Raw genomic sequence first — 16919 nt, 5'->3', positions numbered from 1 at the left:
TGCTTAACCTAACAAATCCCTAACACAATTCAAGGAGCAGCAGGTCAGTTTAGAGCAAAGCAGGGATGATGGAATTCCTGCCACTGGAGCTGGAAGCTGGTGCACAGATACTCTGTGTTTACTACAGGCTGAGAGGAAGGAGGAGAGTCTATGAAACCTGCACAGCCCCTCCTGAGCTCTGAAAGCATGCTCAGTGCCCTGTGCTGCCTTCTCTGCACCAAACCTTTCACTGCCATCCTCAGTGCCCTGTGCTGCCTTCTCTGCACCAAACCTTTCACTGCCATCCTCAGTGCCCTGTGCTGCCTGCTCTGCACCAAACCTTTCACTGCCATCCTCAGTGCCCTGTGCTGCCTTCTCTGCACCAAACCTTTCACTGCCATCCTCAGTGCCCTGTGCTGCCTTCTCTGCACCAAACCTTTCACTGCCATCCTCAGTGCCCTGTGCTGCCTGCTCTGCACCAAACCTTTCACTGCCATCCTCAGTGCCCTGTGCTGCCTTCTCTGCACCAAACCTTTCACTGCCATCCTCAGTGCCCTGTGCTGCCTGCTCTGCACCAAACCTTTCACTGCCATCCTCAGTGCCCTGTGCTGCCTTCTCTGCACCAAACCTTTCACTCCCATCAGCTGCCTGAGGTCCCTTTCCCTTGTGCCATTTGCTGTGCTCACAGCCAAGGAAGGCTCTCAATGGGCAGTCAGAATTTTCCCCATTTATTGTCTTTCCAGAAGAGAAGCAGAATATTAAGCAGGCAATTTTAAAGGACAGGGGGAAAAAAGAAAGAAAGTAAAAACCAAAGGTTTGAATCACACTGTAATTAATGTGGTGATCATGCCAGTTTGAAAATCACTAACAGAATTTTGTGATAGTGAATTTTCCATCCTGCAAGGCTGTGAATAACTGTAATTTAACAGATGCATCCAAAATGTACATGCATCAAGCTAAATCTCTAAAATTATAGCATATGCATGTTCTTAATAGAGCTGGTGAGCATGTGTGCCTATGCACACACAGCCAAATATTTACTGTGACATATAGAAACCACATTTCTTCATCAATGTAAACAAATGGATTCTATCTACTCCACTTCCTCATACTGTGATTAACATTCATGCTGGCCAGCTTAGAACAGGTACCAGTACTGCTCCACTTATGAGTCTTCAGAGGTCAGAAGAATTTTATCTGCCCAGTGTGTTGGATCACAAACCTGTGGCCTGTTCAGCACTTTTATCTGATGCAATTCTCAGTGTCCCTGGCTATCAATGCACTGTACAGCACCGCTGGTGTGATACAACACTGCTGCTTTAGGGTGTCTGCACACTCCTACACTCATTGCCTGTTCTAGAATGTGAACTTGCAGAGCACATTTTGCAAGAGAAAAAGAAAGTGGGTGATGTTATGGCATCACAGAAATCACCTTTCCTCATTTTATCTCATCTAATTGAGAGCTGCTTCTGTTGCCAAGTGATTTATACATCTGGGCTTCCTTGATGTACAAATCAAAGTGTTTGTTACACTAAAAGTGGCATGTAATTGCTTGTCAGCAGTCACCTTGCTGTAAGAAACGTGAAAGAAATCAAAGGAAATGTAGAATATTACTGGAGATGCCTTTGACAATGAACAGGACTGCATAAATGGCTGATCAGCTCTGAAAGGGAAATATATGGTGAAGGGTTTTGGTATAAATATAAGCTAAAAAGGTATGCATTCAATGGAATTCAATCTCTAATCCCTAAACTCTGTGTATGTTTGGCCTCTCAAAAGCCAAGCAGAGCAGAGGGGAGGGCCCAGGCTCTGTGCAATGGGCTGATCTGCACCTGCAGTGTTTGCACTCATCTCTGTGCCCTGTGCATCCTCTCTCCCACCTCTGTGCCCTGTGCATCCTCTCCCATCCCTGTGCCCTGTGCATCCTCCCTCCCATCCCTGTGCCCTGTGCATCCTCTCTCCCATCCCTATGCCCTGTGCATCCTCCCTCCCATCCCTGTGCCCTGTGCATCCTCTCTCCCATCCCTGTGCCCTGTGCATCCTCTCCCCAATCCCTGAGCCTCCTCTCTCCCATCCGAGGGAAGCTTTGGGAACGCCTGCCCCGTTCCCAGCCCAGCTCACAAACGTGCAGAACACTCCTGGCAGTTCTGTAACACCTTTCCCCTTCGTGCTGCTCCTCCTGCAAGAGCCCCATTCCCACAGGCACTTGTGGGCACTCCCTGAAATGTGTCAGCAGCCAGTGATGGCAAAGAGCAGGGAGTGCAAGAGATGGAAAATAAGGGCTACAGAAAGAGCAGGAGAAAGGAACCACATGCTGAGAAAAGGAGCTTGATGGAAGGTGGAGAAGGACAAGCAGGAGAGCAGGGGAAATGGGGGACAGTGGGGATATAGAGAAAAGGAGAAATGAAAAAGGCTGAGGCCTCCCTCCATTATCAGCAGGGTAATATTATGCCTGATAACTTCCTTTAGTGCATGGCTTCATTTCTATAAACCACGGGCCAGTCTGAGACCTGGGAAGCTGATGGAATGAACCAGAGCTCAGATTCCCTGCCCCATACCCAGCAGGTTTAAAAGGAAGGATTTTTCTATCACAAGAACATCAAAACTGCTTTATCTTTCATATATGAGCAATGGAAAAAGAACAAAAATTGTGAACTTTCACCACACTCATGATGGAAAATTCAATGTTACAATACTGGGCTCCAATGTTAAAAGATAATGTTAAAAAGTTTAAATTTTGCTTTGACCATCCTAGAGCTAGGCTCTGTATCAAAGCACATCTGGATTAGTACTCCCCTTGCCAGGCACATCCAATGATGCCACACAGAGCTCACAGATCCCTTGGCCTCCACTAAAGAGATCATCCTCAGGTACAGAGCTGCAGTTAGCTACTTAGTCACACTCCACACTCTGGGCAAAACCTGCCTCCAAACCAGGGCTGAATAATGGGAATTTACTGAGTCACTGCAGGCCAACCTATGGACTGCCATCCCCCACAGCTCCTGGATGATGAACTGCAGCAACTCCTCTGCTGGAAACTGCTGATTTGGGGCAAGTGACTCACAGGAGATGTTTAGATGTCTAATGAAAAGTAATCTTTCCAGGGAACATCCTTCCCAGCTATTCTGTACTGACTCCAGAGGCAGCACTGGGAGCAATGTGGGAACAGGGCTGGAATGTTCCCTGCCACTTTCTCTCCCTCCTGGATGTGCAGGGATTTCATCTCCCACCAAGCTCAGTATTCTCAACCTCCTGGGGAAGAGACTGCATCTCCAAACAACAGCATTTCTTCTGATTTTGGTTGTTTCTAGAAAGAAAAGTCCTTCCCCAAGACAGGCTACACATGACTTTCAGTACACTCTTTAAATCAGGTATAGTTTTGAAGCTGTAACACAAGTTTTCTTGTTTCTGCTACCCTTTCCTGTACAGCCAGCAGCAGTGTTTCCATCAGTGCCTCTGCTTTGCAGGGGATTCTGCACAAACCCTGCCCCTCTCCTGCCTAATGACTGCACACACAGAGCCCTTCCTGCACCACAGCCCTTGCAGGACCACTGATTTTACTCTGCTCATTAAAGAACACATCTCCCCCCCCACATTTCATGCATTTTAAAGCATCTCTTTAATGAGTTCACATAGCAGGCATTAATATTTCTTTCAGCACTTTTCCATTAGCTGTGTCAAACTGGATCTGCTGCCATTTGTCATGCTGCACTCAGGGGCTGATAATTGTGCTGCTGTTGCTGTGGTGATGGCAGCACCAGGAGTATTTGGTTGTTTCTCCAGCTGTGCAAGGGTATTTGGTTGTCTCTCCAGGGGTATTTGGTTGTGGCCCTGGGTGTTTGTGGCTGGCTCTGGGAGGCAGGGGTGTGTGCAGGGTGTGCATGGGGGATGTCTGTGTGTGCTGCCATGCATTGCAAGCTGTGTTCTGTCTGTGCACACCCCACGCAGAATTCAGTGTGTTCTATCATTTAGCATTTCCTGCGCTTTACCATTTCCTGGAGTGCCAGCCCAGCTCCTGCAGAGGGCAAGGGCACAGAACAGCCTGTGGTGGTGCCCTGGTGCTCCCTGACATTCACCAAAGCCCTTGCCTTTGCACAGTCACAGACATTTCCCCAGCACAGCCCTCCCTGGGCAGGTTTAAATATTGCACAGCCTCAGCCAAACATCCCGACACAAAACCTTGGCACTCCCTGGCTCCTTCAGTTTTTTAGCGTGGCTTTGGTTGTTTTCCCCTCAGAGAGCACCAGGTTAACACAGCAGTCAGCTCTGAAGCCAGGCTGATGGGGCTCTGAGCAAGCTGGGACAGGGGAAGGGAGGTTTAAGAAGGAGATCAGCTTTAAGAAACCTAATATCTTTAAATCACCAGTGACACTGGGAACTTGATCATGCTCCTTCTGATTTACATTACTGCAGAATTGAAAAGTTTGCCCTTTCAAGTAATTTATTTCCCCTTTTATTGCAACTCCAGAGCAAACCCAAGATTTTCTCTGACTTCCAGTAGAATGATCCATGTGTGAAAAATATCTCCTTCCCTCTATCAATAAACTCCAATTTAAATTTATCATATTTCTCCATGTGTCCCATTCACCAAAGTATTTCTTTACATTTAAATTCTTCCTACAAAGAGTTGGTGACACTTTTATTTAAAAGAAAGCGACACCAGAATTCAATTAAAAATTTTAAAAGCATTTTGCATATTCACACTGGAAAGGTGATGCTGTTGATTTAAAAGGAATGTTTCCAAGGGCATGTATGTGTAAGACATTCAGTCAACACAATAAATATCACCTCATATTGCTGCACGTATCTTTTGTGATACCCATTTCTCACACTGCAATATTTATCCTGCTGGAAAACATAAACAATCCTTTAAAATGTGGATTTGTAAGGAAGATGTAAACCAGCAAGGCCCAAAGTGACAATGATGCTTTGAGCATCCTGGTACTGGACTGGACCCTTTTGCTCTCAGGCCTGGGATGTGTCAGTCGCTTCAGGGAACTCAGGGAGGTTTTATTGGTACAAAACTGGCACAGGATAAAGGGCAGCCTGCTTATTTTTAACGAGTGAAGTGAGATTATTTACTGCTCAGTTCCCAGGCTGAACGTGCCACTGGGAACTGTTTATCCACTGGGAGAAACAGCAGAAAAGGGAGCACCCTAAATTCCCCAAAATAATACCCTGAACCAGGGGCAGCTCAGCAACTGCACCAACAGCACACTTAAATCCCAGCACATTTAAATCCCAACTTTGTTCAAAGTTTGGGCTGACTGTCACCTGGGGCTGGGTGTGAGCAAAGAGCCAGATCCTGCAGGGAATGGATCCCAAAATCATAAACAGTCCCAATGATCTCAAAATTTAAACACAAGCTCCCATCCAGAAGTGGGAAGATGCCAGATCAAGTCACAGGAACATTTGTAAATATCACTCTGTGTTTCTTTTTTCTCTTTTAAATATTCCTTTTAAATATTCCTTGGTCACTGAGGCTATGAAAATTCCCTTCATTTCTCCGTGCTGTTGCCTACTTAATGAGGTAAATAAACATTTTATTATTCCCCTCTGATGAGTACACAAGCATCAAAGCCCAGAGCTGAACAGTGAAACAAACAGTAAATTATTTCAATCCTCTTAATCCCCTGCTTTTTTGGCAGATAATGCCACAAGTCATTTTAGCTTAGCAGCCACAGATTGAAGACAGATTTCTTTTTAAACTTTGGAAATTTTCAAATTGAATGAACTAACAAACAGAATTTTTACCCAAACAGGGAAAAACAGAAGAACTTTGTAAATATGACACTGGCTATCAGATCACTTTTATGGTTTTTTTTGCCATGAGTCTGAATACTGATTTTTCTGGGAGGACAACTTTCCCCTGTCCGATCCCAAGCCAGGCAAGTCCCATGAATCCCAGTAAACTGAAATAACCTTTTCCTCCAAACTCCTGCCCCAAAATTCTTGGAGAGCTGCCTGTGGTTGAACTGGAATGCATCTGGAAGTGTTTGAATCGAGTGCAGCTTGCCCAAAAGGCAGCCTGGCTTCCTGCAGAGGTGTCAGGGATGAAAGGGGATTGTGGTGGACACAGCATTGTTGCTGTGAGCTCCCAGGGAGCTGAAGTGACTCTGGAACACTCACCGCAGCTCCTCAGGGCTGCTGAAATACCTTTTAGAAGATCTTTCAGAAGGTGTTTCAGAAGGTATTCACCTTCTGGAAGGTATTTCAGGACACATTTACTGTTTACCCTCCTGCAGGGAACAGCTCCACTCAACAGCATCACCTGCACCAGGAGGTCACAGAGCTTCACCCAAAGCACCAGAGCTGCAGCCCTGGAGGTACCAGAGGCTGTAAAGGCTCTGACCCACCAGCACAGGTAACACAAGTCCCACTGAGTCCAACTAGAGGAGGCTTGGGTCTATTTACTGTAACGGAATCGATTCCCAGAAAAATAATTAACTCCTTGTCGTGTCTCATGTGTATTGATTTCAGTAATTACAATGGAATTGGAGGCAAGGGGGCAGGGGGAAGGAAATGCACTTGATTTGTGTTTAATTTGATGCACAAGCTGTCAGGGACAGAGCCATGTGTGCCATGCCCATCCTGGGCACTCTCTGTGCCACATGCAGGATCCAAAATCCCTCCCTGCCCTGACACATGCAGGGCACAGAGCTGGGCATCCCTGGGCACCCTGGGCATCCCTCCCACTGCAGGCAGGAGCAGCCCAGGGGACAAGGTAAGGAAAGGACAAGCTCCATGTGCATCAGTGACTGAGAGGAGGAGACAGAGCACGAGGGTGGGAGAGAAAGAAAATACAAGTTGTGATAGATAATAGAGCTGCCAGGAGATAATGTAAGGAAAAACAGGGAGTGAGAGAAGAGAAAATACAATATGGCCTTGCTTGGTGATGGTGCTGTCAGGAAAAGCCAGCAGGAGGGAACTGGAACTACAGAACCTGGAACTACAGAATCTGGTTCTACAGAACCTGGAACTACACCTGGAACTACAGAACGTGGTTCCACACCTGGCTGTAACCCCCAGGCTGTGCAGGGTCACAGGTCAGTGTGTCACTGCCATCACACACAGAGGTCACTGTGTCACTGCCATCACACAGAGCCACCTCTGGGCTCACTAAAGCCCATCCTGCCCTGGCTCCTGCAGCACCACAAGGAGCTGTTTCCAGCCTTTTCCCTAAAAGTACCAGTTCAGGAAATCTCCAACTCTCACAGGAGCAAAAAAGCTCTTTTTAATACAATAGCCCTGCAAATAGAAGCTGCAAAACAGTCTCACATCGAAACACTAGAAAGAAATGATACATGTGAGGGAGAGGCAGAGCTTAGGGCTATAAATCAGCCCCGGGTTAAGCACTTTCAGCTAACCCTGTGATATTTTAAACAAAACAAACCAAACCAAAGCAGCCTCCAGGACAGGGAGTTACTCTGCATCCAGGTTGTGCAGTTTCTAACACATCAGCACTCCAAGGCAGATGTTCTCCTGGTGCCCTGCACACACCACAGGAGAGGAAGCTGCTAACTCAGAGAAAAGCCACCACGATGGGAGAGGTTGTGGCAGTGTGCTGGCAACACTGGGTGCCACAGCATCCTCCCTGGCTGGGAAAGGGCTGTGAGCACACTCAGAGCACAACAACACACTGGGAGCACCAATAAATAACCCAGCAGCACTGAGGGATGACAGCAGATCTGTCTCCAGTGGAATCATTGCTGAGAATACCGAAAATTCTTTCCCTCTTAATATATTGAACTCTTTGTTTGGGGCTGAGTTGATGCTGCCAGAAAAGCCTTTTAACACAGGCAGCATAAATTTCAGTGGGTGTTTGAAGCAGGAGAGGCTGGGCTGTTGAAAAAGCAGCCCCCAGAAAGGCTGCAGCCTGCAGCAAACACAGCAGCTCTGCTCAGCTGGGAAATCATTTGATCTATTTTACATCATCCACCCCGGCACTGAGGAGGCAAATATGGGAGTGAAACATGGACACGGAGCAAAGCATAAAAAGAGACTTAATAAAATGAGTAATTATGTTTTCCTAAAGCCTCTCATGCAAGCAGGAGGCACCAGCACCATAAATTGAGCCTGGTGCCTGTTCCAGTGTGTGGGGAAAGGGAAAAGCCCTGGAGCCAGGCCCTGTGAGCACAGCCCTGAGAGGAGGGAGGGCAGGGGCACAGGGATCTGGAGCTCATCCAGAGCTGGTCTGTGCCCACAGGGATCTGGAGCTGTCACTGTGCCCACAGCCAGCCCTGGGCAGAGGGAACTGATCAAAGAGTCAAACGTGGCTGCCCCAGCACCTCTCCAAATTCAGCTCAAGTCCTCAGTGACAAATTTCCAGTGCTTTATGCTACTCCTCAGTACATGGATAAATTAAAAATAAAAAATAAAGAAGACAAGAAGGAAGGACACAGCTAAGCAGAATAATTTGAGTGCCCAAGGATCCAGTGCTAGAAGCACTAACTGATTATTATTCTTTGGCATTTTAAATTCCAGTGTTTAAATTCCAGTTCACAAGCCTGATGAACTCATGACCCCACAGCACTAAACATAAAGATATGGATACTTTTTACACCCACAAGATGACCACAACACCAAAAAGTTCCAGCTTTTTGTAAGCACCATTTTACAAACATGAATAGAAAACTGGAAATGCAAACATTTTTGTTTTCCCAAACTATTGTAAACCTGTGTAAACTCTTAGCCCTTAGCCTTACTCTCTGCTGCTCCCCAGAGATGCCACGGCAGCAGTGATGACTCCCTGGCAGTGCCAGAGTTGCAGCTGTGGCACAGGCACAGAAACACCGGGGCTGTGGGCACAGACAGGGAATGGAGCTGAGCCAAGGACACAGGTGTGAGCAGGAGCAGAACAACGAGAGCAGACGTGACACAGTGGGCTGGGAGGATTACACCTGGCCATGAGCCCTGATGAACACAAGCCTCCCTCCATGTGGAGGTCTGACCATGGCCAGGTGTTCCTACAGGAGATCAGGTGCAGCATCTGAACCTCTCCACTGAGGCTGGTGGCAAAGCTGCCCCAGCTCCACCTGGAGCAAGAGGGAGCCCCAGGCCCAAGGAGCAGAACCTGCATTTCAGAATGTTACACGTGGATGCAGTGCATAAACTCCAACAGAGGCAATCAATCCAGCAAGCCGTGTGGAATGTGAAGCACTACTCCTGTAAGAAGGCTCCTTGTGTCCCACAGCAATCCCTCCTGGGGTGCCACAGGACCCGGGGCAGCATGCTAAGGAGATATCTCTCTGTCCTTCCAGTGGGAGCTGTGTTTTGCTTCTGTGCAGTCAGGCACAGGGGAGGGAAGGGCACACTCTGCTGGTCACAGCACCGTCTGCACCGACAGCTCCTGATCAGATGGGTGCTGCAAAGAGCCCTCCTGTCACATCTGCAGGGAGGGGTGCCCCACAGGCTGCTCCTGCCTCCCCTCACCCTGCTGCCACTGAGGGGGCCTCTGGTGCTTCCCTCACGTTCAAACATCAGCCTACCTGCTGCCAGAGCTCGTTCTCTCCTGAAGGACAATTTTAGCACTGTAACATGTTCAAAAACTCTTTACCTTGGGCTTTTCATCCAGTATTTGCTGGCGGATCTCCTTGTGTTTCTCTATAAGTTTCTCCTGCCTTTTGCTCTGAGCATCTTCTAGCTGTCAGGAAAGAGCAGAGGATCTTTGTTCATGGATTGCACAGCCTCACTCTCCCACCTGCCCCCCAGTAAACACCCCACCCATCAGAACTGAGACACTGTCATCAAAAATGTGACCAATTCCAAGCTGAAATGACAGAAATGACACAGCACTGCCTGAGCACCCCTGAGCACAGCTGTGCAACAGTCAGGTGTGGACATGGAATATCAGATTTACATGTAACATTCAGGATCACAAATGTCTGAAGGACTTACTGCAGACTCTAATGTTATTCAATTCCAAATTTTGGGCTTCACTTAGTAACACCCTCAGAAACAAAACCAACTTAGTTTACTTAATTCTTTAGGCTGCTTCCTAAATCAGACTCTTCTAAGCAAAAATGGGCCAATTTTAGAACATGACTATCTCTGCATTGAAATTAAGAGAAGAATTCAATGGCTGCACACATTCCATAGTGATTTTACAGCCCAAAGCACTGCAGGGCATGATTTCAGCCTGGTGTGAACCACCTGTAGCTTCAGGAAAGCTAACAACCATAATAGAATTCTTTAATTGGTGTTTACAGAACTTACAGAATGCTTTTTACATTTCAGTAACTGTACTAATGCAATTAAAGTTAATATATACTCTGCAATTAAATGTTCATTGACTTTCCTTATGCAATCTTTGCATTTGTCAGCCAGCAAGGCCATTAAAAAAATGGGTGCATTTTCCACAGATACACACAGGATATTCAGAGATGAAATTGTATTGAATTCTTCCCTCCTCAGCACCATCCCCCAACTGCTGACTAACAATTAATGAAGGGCTGTTTGAAATCCCAGTTTTCCTTTAATTGGAATCCCAGCTTTCCTTTACCTGGAATGGGAAGCAGAGCCTACACTGCATCTGCTGGGAGCCAGCAGGTGCAGAACCCTCCTGCTGAAGCCCAGAACCTGCAGCAGAACCCAAGCTTGCAGGTGCAAGGTGCCATTCCCTGCCCCAGCAGCAGCAGAGGCTGACCTACCCTCTTGATGTACTGCACCACCTCCTGGATGTAGGAGCGGATCATCTCCGTCTTCTCCCTGGGGAAGCATTCCAGCATTAGTGCATTATTCCAGCATTATTGCAATATTCCAGCATTACTGCAGGCACAGCAGCACATCCCACTGTGCTAAACACAATGGCTTTTACCTGCCTGAGCTCTCTGCCAGGCCAAACCCTGGGTGGTTTGCCTAAATCCTACAAAACACGAAGTAAAAACAATGAAATTGGTGAGTCTGTGTAATATTCCTGCCCAAAGTTGTGCAGAAGCTTTAGATGAGCAGCAGTGCAGCCAGAGTGAGTCAGAAGGGATCCACCAGAAGGAAGGTCTCACACCTCTGTGCCCTGCTCCCAGAGTGAGGACAGGCTGTGTCACACACAGGGGAAAGCTGACTTTCAATGGGGTTCCCATCTCACCTCTCTCAAGGGCTCTTGGAAAAGCCTGACAGAGGAAAGTCCTTGGGAAAAATGAGGAAAAATAAATGAAAGGGCAAGAGAAAAGAACAGCTATCTGTGTGTCCCTGAGCCTTTGTCACCAGTGCCACATTTACCTCTCAGCAAATCATTTCCTCCTGCAATTGATTTTCACTGCTGCAGCATTTCCACAATGGCCAGCTGCTCTCTTCTAAAATTAATTCCATGCCCTCTGAACAGCTCTAACTATGTTAACTATTTTTCCTCATTTCCATAATAAATTATTCTCATCTTTATTTTTTTAATAGGATGTTTATTGACATTTTTAATGTGCTGATTCTGAAACTACCTGAAACCCTTCACTGTGTGTGTCTGTGATTTCCTCTCAGGGGTACCAAATACAGATTCTCTCTTGAGAGGCTCCAGACCCTGTGCAAACCCTTTCACCTGCAGCAAACCAAACACAGTTGTGCCTCTGTTACATGGTAAAACTCAAACACTAGAGGGTTTCCTTTTTGGTTTTGTTCTGTTCGCTCCTCTTGTATTTTTAACTGCTCTAAAGTAAAGCTCGTGAACAGGAGATTGGAGCAGCCCCAGGAAATGAAATTATTGTCAGGGAAAGGACTCTGGGGAGGTCTGACTGAAGGCTGCCTTGCATTTAGGGTCAAGACCTTCCTTTGGTTACCAGCTGTGAAAAATCCTGTGCAGTGATATAGATCCAGGGATTTACTTACTCTTCCATTTGATTTTTATCCTTGGACTTTGCTTCTGTGATCTTCTCCTGCCGCTTCTTGTCCATTTTTTTCTTCAGTTCTTTCTTTTCTCTAAAGCATAAAAAATAAAGGGGAGTACAGAAAGTATCCAAACAAATCCCACAAGGAGCAGCAATCAGTGGTAAGGGAACAGCACTTACTTTTCACATGTTTCCTTCAGTTTCTTTAGCTGGTTGTTCTGACACTCCTCTGCTACATCTGTCAGCTTCTGAATTAGCTAGAAAAATCCCCAAAATAAAAAATGTATCTTCAGCTAAACACCATAGAGGCAGCTAAATTTCCTGAAAAGCCTGCAGGAGGCAGGAAAGTGTTACACCATTCCCAGATGAATTACCAACGATCAAAAGGCACCAAACATCATTATCAGTATAAACACATGATTAACTTGTGCAGTTCAGCCAGAATGGTGCATGTCCAACTCACCCAGAAACTGCTACTCCTCTGTAGAGCAAGGTGACACACTTTAAATATAAAACCAAAATATATTTCAAGTATTTTACCTTTGCTAGGAATGAAAGTGCCTGTGAAAAAACATGAGGGGTCACAAATTGAATTTACACAATGCTAATTGCCAGCTGAATTCCTGTGTGACAGAACATCCAGGTTTTCTGTGAGGGCTGAAATGTTCCTCTTGTAATGAGGATTATTACAAGGAATGCTTTGGATTTCAGGGTGGTCAGGGGCATGTTGAAAACCAGACATGGCAGGTATGAAAGGCAAGCACAGAGAAGCATAACCTACATTTTGGTCACAGAAGGAAAATCTCTGAGTCACTGTGTGAAATCTGCTGTGGGTTCATTCTCCTTGGTGCCCAAAGCAGAAACAAAGGGCGCAGCTGTGCTGGGGATGCTAACAGGAGGGGAGCTGTGGGCACGGCTCCTGGGCCAGGTCAGGGAATGAAGTGGGAATTGGGACCCTAAAAGGGTTTGATCACTCTTCTAGGTTAAGTCTGATTTTGTAAAATCACCTCTCAGGGAGATGAACCAGGAGTGTGTAACACAGCACAGCCAGTCTGATCCAACTTTTCATTCCACAGATAAAAGCAGAAGGGTACCAACAATAGGCTCCCCACTAAAATAAAGCCATCAGAAAGAACCTCTCAGCTGAAAGGCAAGTTTGAATTGGAATATTAACTCCTGCACAGCTCAGAGGGAAAGCTGCCCAAAAGTTCTGTGCTAAAAAATGAATTTAATGTGCCACCATCCAACAGGATAATGCCAGAAATGTACCTTGGCTTTGAGAAATGCCATTCCCCATTTTAGAATGAGAAAAGAGTTACCTCAGGAGATCAGCCCAACTATGTGGGTCCAAAATGGTTGTTTTATAAAAGCCCAAATCTCTGAGAAGCAGCCAGCAGAGGTCAGTGGGATGGGGACTGTCCCTGGGGCGGGTACACACACCCACCCTGGAGCACTGAGACTCACAGGATGGGGACAAACACCCCAGCTTTGTGCTGTGACCATGGAAATTAGCCTGTGCAGGGCACTGCTGAGCAGTACCACACACAGATCACAAATCACTCCTCTTACCTGCTCTTTGTGGCTGCCAGGGCAGAGGAGACAAATCAGACAAATCACCCATCAGGAGGGAGGCAGAACATCAGGTAACAGAAAAAACTGCAAGAGGGGGCTGTCTGGAGCTGATAAACAGCTTGCACTCCCATAACACCCTTTAAAAAAATGTTCATTTCTGCCTAATGTCCATAAGCATGAGCTTCCATCTGCCCAACTCCTCTGTTTCAGCTCAGAGGGCCTATGATCCTGCTGCAGTTGTCAGCCAAACTCCAGCTGTAAAAACAAAGCTGACCTGGACCAATGAATGCAAAATATTTCTCCACTGTATCCAGAAGGTGTCCTGTATCCCCTCAGAGTGCTCATCTGCCACAGCAACACTCTTTGGCACAACCCTCTGTCCTGGGGAATGTTTGAATCTATTTTCACGGTGTTTCTATTTATTTCCTGGCTAACCCTGCCTCCTTGTGCATTGCAGGTTTGGAAAAGTGGCAGAACAAAACAGGAACTTCATCCAAAAGCTGCAGTAAAATGAGGGAAGAACAATGAGGGAGGAACAATGCTGCTGCCTTTGTGCCATGCACCCAAAGCCCTCTGAGCTGCTGGGAGTGACAGAGTGACACAGCAGCCCCTTGGAGCTGCAGCACAACACAGGGAATGGGGCTCTGCAAGGGACCCCAGGCAGGAGGAAGCCCCAGCTATGAGAATGTGTCCCAGGAGCACAACACCACAAACCTACCAGCTTGATGTGCTCCCGCTTCTGGTACTTCTCACTGTAGTACTGCTCCTGCCTGAGGTTCAGCAGCTGCTGCTGCTGCTTCTCCTTCAGCTCCACCAGCTTCTGGGTCATCTCCGAGTCCAGGGCCGCCAGCTCCTGCTCGATGGTGGAGGAGCTGTGGTCAGGGCTGCTGGTCTCAGACCTGCAGGGAACAGCACAGGTCACCAGGCTGGCACCACCCTGCCTCCCCTTGGCCCAATCTGCCTGCTGAAGGCACATCTGTATAAACTGCCTGCTAACGAGCTCCCCAGCACCACACACAGAGCAAGGAGCTGGGAGATTTTAGCCCTAGTGAGTTAAAAAGAAGTTATTAATGATTTCTTAATGGCATGGCTGCATCTTTTAAACCTCATCCCACTGACCCACCAGGGTGGTGGCAACCAGACTTAGTGAGCTGTAAAGGCAGCTGCCAAGACTTCCCAGGGAACTTGTTTATCCCGTTGCAGACAGAACCTGAACTTCAAAGCTGCACAGCCTCCAGCAGGAGGGGTGAATGCTGAGTATTTTGGAAACAAAGTCATCCCTGCACCCACTCAGCAATAAATTAAAAAGCTGAACGTTACATCTGCATTTACCAAATGCTTCACATGCAGGAACATCCCTTTATTTGGTGTTTTGTCCCCCCTTCAGGAAATGCCATGCATAGCACACACAGCAAAGTGCTCCATGGGCTGCTGCCTCCAGAAGGAAAGCTCACACCCCAGTGGGGAGCAGAGCTCACACAGGCAGCTCTCAGGAGCAAGGCAGAAACACAATAACAAAGGGAAAAACACAGGAAGGAAGCTAAAAAGCAAAACTGAGGAACAGCTTGGGTCTGTTTTACTCTTTAAGACAGAAGGAAGGACAGATGTAACTGTGAAAGGAGATGACACCAAACTGCCCAGGAGAAAATTAAGCAGCAAATCCAGTATCACTCCGAGGCCAGCACTAAGCAAACCCAAGGAAAACACATGACAGGAATGAGATGCTGCTGTGTCCCTGCCCTGCTGCTGTTTGCTGCCAGGCTCAGGTGCTAAATCAGTTGCCTGGGAAACGTCAGAGCAGCGCAGGAGATGGACAAAACAGCAAAACCTTGAACAGGGAGGGCTGACACGGGAGAAAAATGAGTTTGCTCCTCAGAAATGTGCAGAGACTCCAGTGCAGAGCTGGCTCTGCCTCTCTCCTCTCTCCCAGGTTCAAGTGTGCAGCTGCTGTCACTCAGAGCTACCTCTGCTGAATAATGTGATCCTGCTCTCATCCCTCCGAGGACACCAGTGCCAAGGTAGCCTCCTTTTATTTCTCGTGCTTTGATTGTGTTTGAATATTCTGCTAAGAGGTTAAGTGTGCTGGGTGAGGGTAATTTAAACATTTCAGAGCCAGAAGACAGCGTGAATGAATATTACAGTCAGCATATGATGCCATTGCACAACACATATTTTAGAGCTGACATTTCTCTTATATTTCTGGGAAAAAGGAATCAGGCCTGTTTCTAAACACTGGCTGAAATACTGGCTGCTTTTTATGGGATGTGATCATTAAAGGAACTTCAGAGCAACACCAACAAAACCCTTGAGCACGTGTATAAATAAATATTTCAAACTTTCTGCAGACAACTCAGGCTGTACTGAGTCTTGGCTCAGTTTTAGACAAGGGAAGAAAGCAGAAATTGCTCCTGACAGAGACAACACATTTTTATGGCCATCTGATACAGGGACTCCTGTGAAGCAGTGATTTATACTTTGCAGTTACAGGCAAATAGTACCAGCAATAATTAAAAAAAAATTAAAAATCCTCTTGTGCTCTATTAGAAGTCTGCTGCTTGAGATAATATGTAATTGCAAGCCTGAAAATCCCTGAAAACATATTTGCGCCTTTTTTGACATGTAATCTCCAGACTTGTCAGTATGTGCACATAAACTCCCCATCACTGACATCACAGGAGACTGCAGGGTTTTGCTGCCTGACATCAGCAGTGGTTTGCAGTCAGACCAAACACACCAAAAAACCTCAAACCCTTTCTTGCTCAAAAACAAATGAGTCATTGTATTCATCCAACTTGATTTTCTGCTTAGATGTGAATAGGAGGAAAGGCAGAAACGTGCTGTTGTTGTGCCTGCCACTGTCTGTCACCCACTTTGGTGGTGGAAAACACTGCAGATAAAATAAAACATCCCTGGGCTGGGAGCTGACAGCCAGCCATTGAAGGGAGCTTGTTACACTCAAATACAGAACCTGGAAGCTGAAAACTGGCAGCAGTGCAGGCCAGCAGAACACAGATATATTGGGAGTGCCCAGCTCTTCTAAGGCCAGTGACATTGTGCCATCAGGAAGGCAGAAATGAAAAAGCTCCTGCCAGGGACAAGCCATGGCCTGAGTCCCAGTCACTCACATTTAGAGGTACTATCAAAAGGCTGGCAGCCAGAGCAGGCTTGCAGCTTTTTTCTCTGATATCTTCTACCAAAAAGTAATTTTTTTACAAGTTTGTTCAATATCATCATATTTAAGAACTGCACCTACATCAATTTCATGTAAAAGTTAAGTGGACTTTAGTGCTTGTCTAGTTACTTTAAAAAATAAATGATGTTAAGACAAAAAGGATGCACCAATGGGAGAAATAAAAAGTTCATTTGCAAGAGTCTCTGACACTGACTGGCTCTGTGTGTGTACATGCTTGGCCAGGAGTTAGGAATTGATCTTTATTAACATACAACTCCTACCATAAGAACAAGGCAATAATTGTGGAAAGGTTAGTAAGAATTCATTGCAGGTTTTTGCATTTAAATCGATAATTATAGTTAATAAAGAATGTAAAAGTTGTA

At 46.5% G+C, this 16919-nt stretch overlaps 1 protein-coding gene across 5 annotated transcripts in view; it reads right to left on the bottom strand.

The window, feature by feature from the left end:
- Positions 1-16919, bottom strand: part of PLCB1 (phospholipase C beta 1) — a 281298-nt gene that overhangs the window by 37532 nt on the left and 226847 nt on the right. For all 5 annotated transcript variants that reach the window (XM_063152825.1, XM_063152826.1, XM_063152824.1 and 2 more), the window contains exons 27-31: positions 14083-14263; positions 11973-12049; positions 11794-11883; positions 10629-10686; positions 9536-9622 (exon numbers count right to left, since the gene is read on the bottom strand). In XM_063152825.1, coding sequence (XP_063008895.1) covers positions 9536-9622; positions 10629-10686; positions 11794-11883; positions 11973-12049; positions 14083-14263 — 493 coding nt within the window. The remainder of the gene's footprint in view (positions 1-9535; positions 9623-10628; positions 10687-11793; positions 11884-11972; positions 12050-14082; positions 14264-16919) is intronic.

This window comes from Melospiza melodia, chromosome 3 (assembly GCF_035770615.1).
Source record: "Melospiza melodia melodia isolate bMelMel2 chromosome 3, bMelMel2.pri, whole genome shotgun sequence".
Lineage (NCBI taxonomy): Eukaryota > Metazoa > Chordata > Aves > Passeriformes > Passerellidae > Melospiza > Melospiza melodia.
The sequence above is the reverse complement of the archived record's forward strand: the minus strand, read 5'-3'. Positions and strand labels throughout refer to the sequence as shown.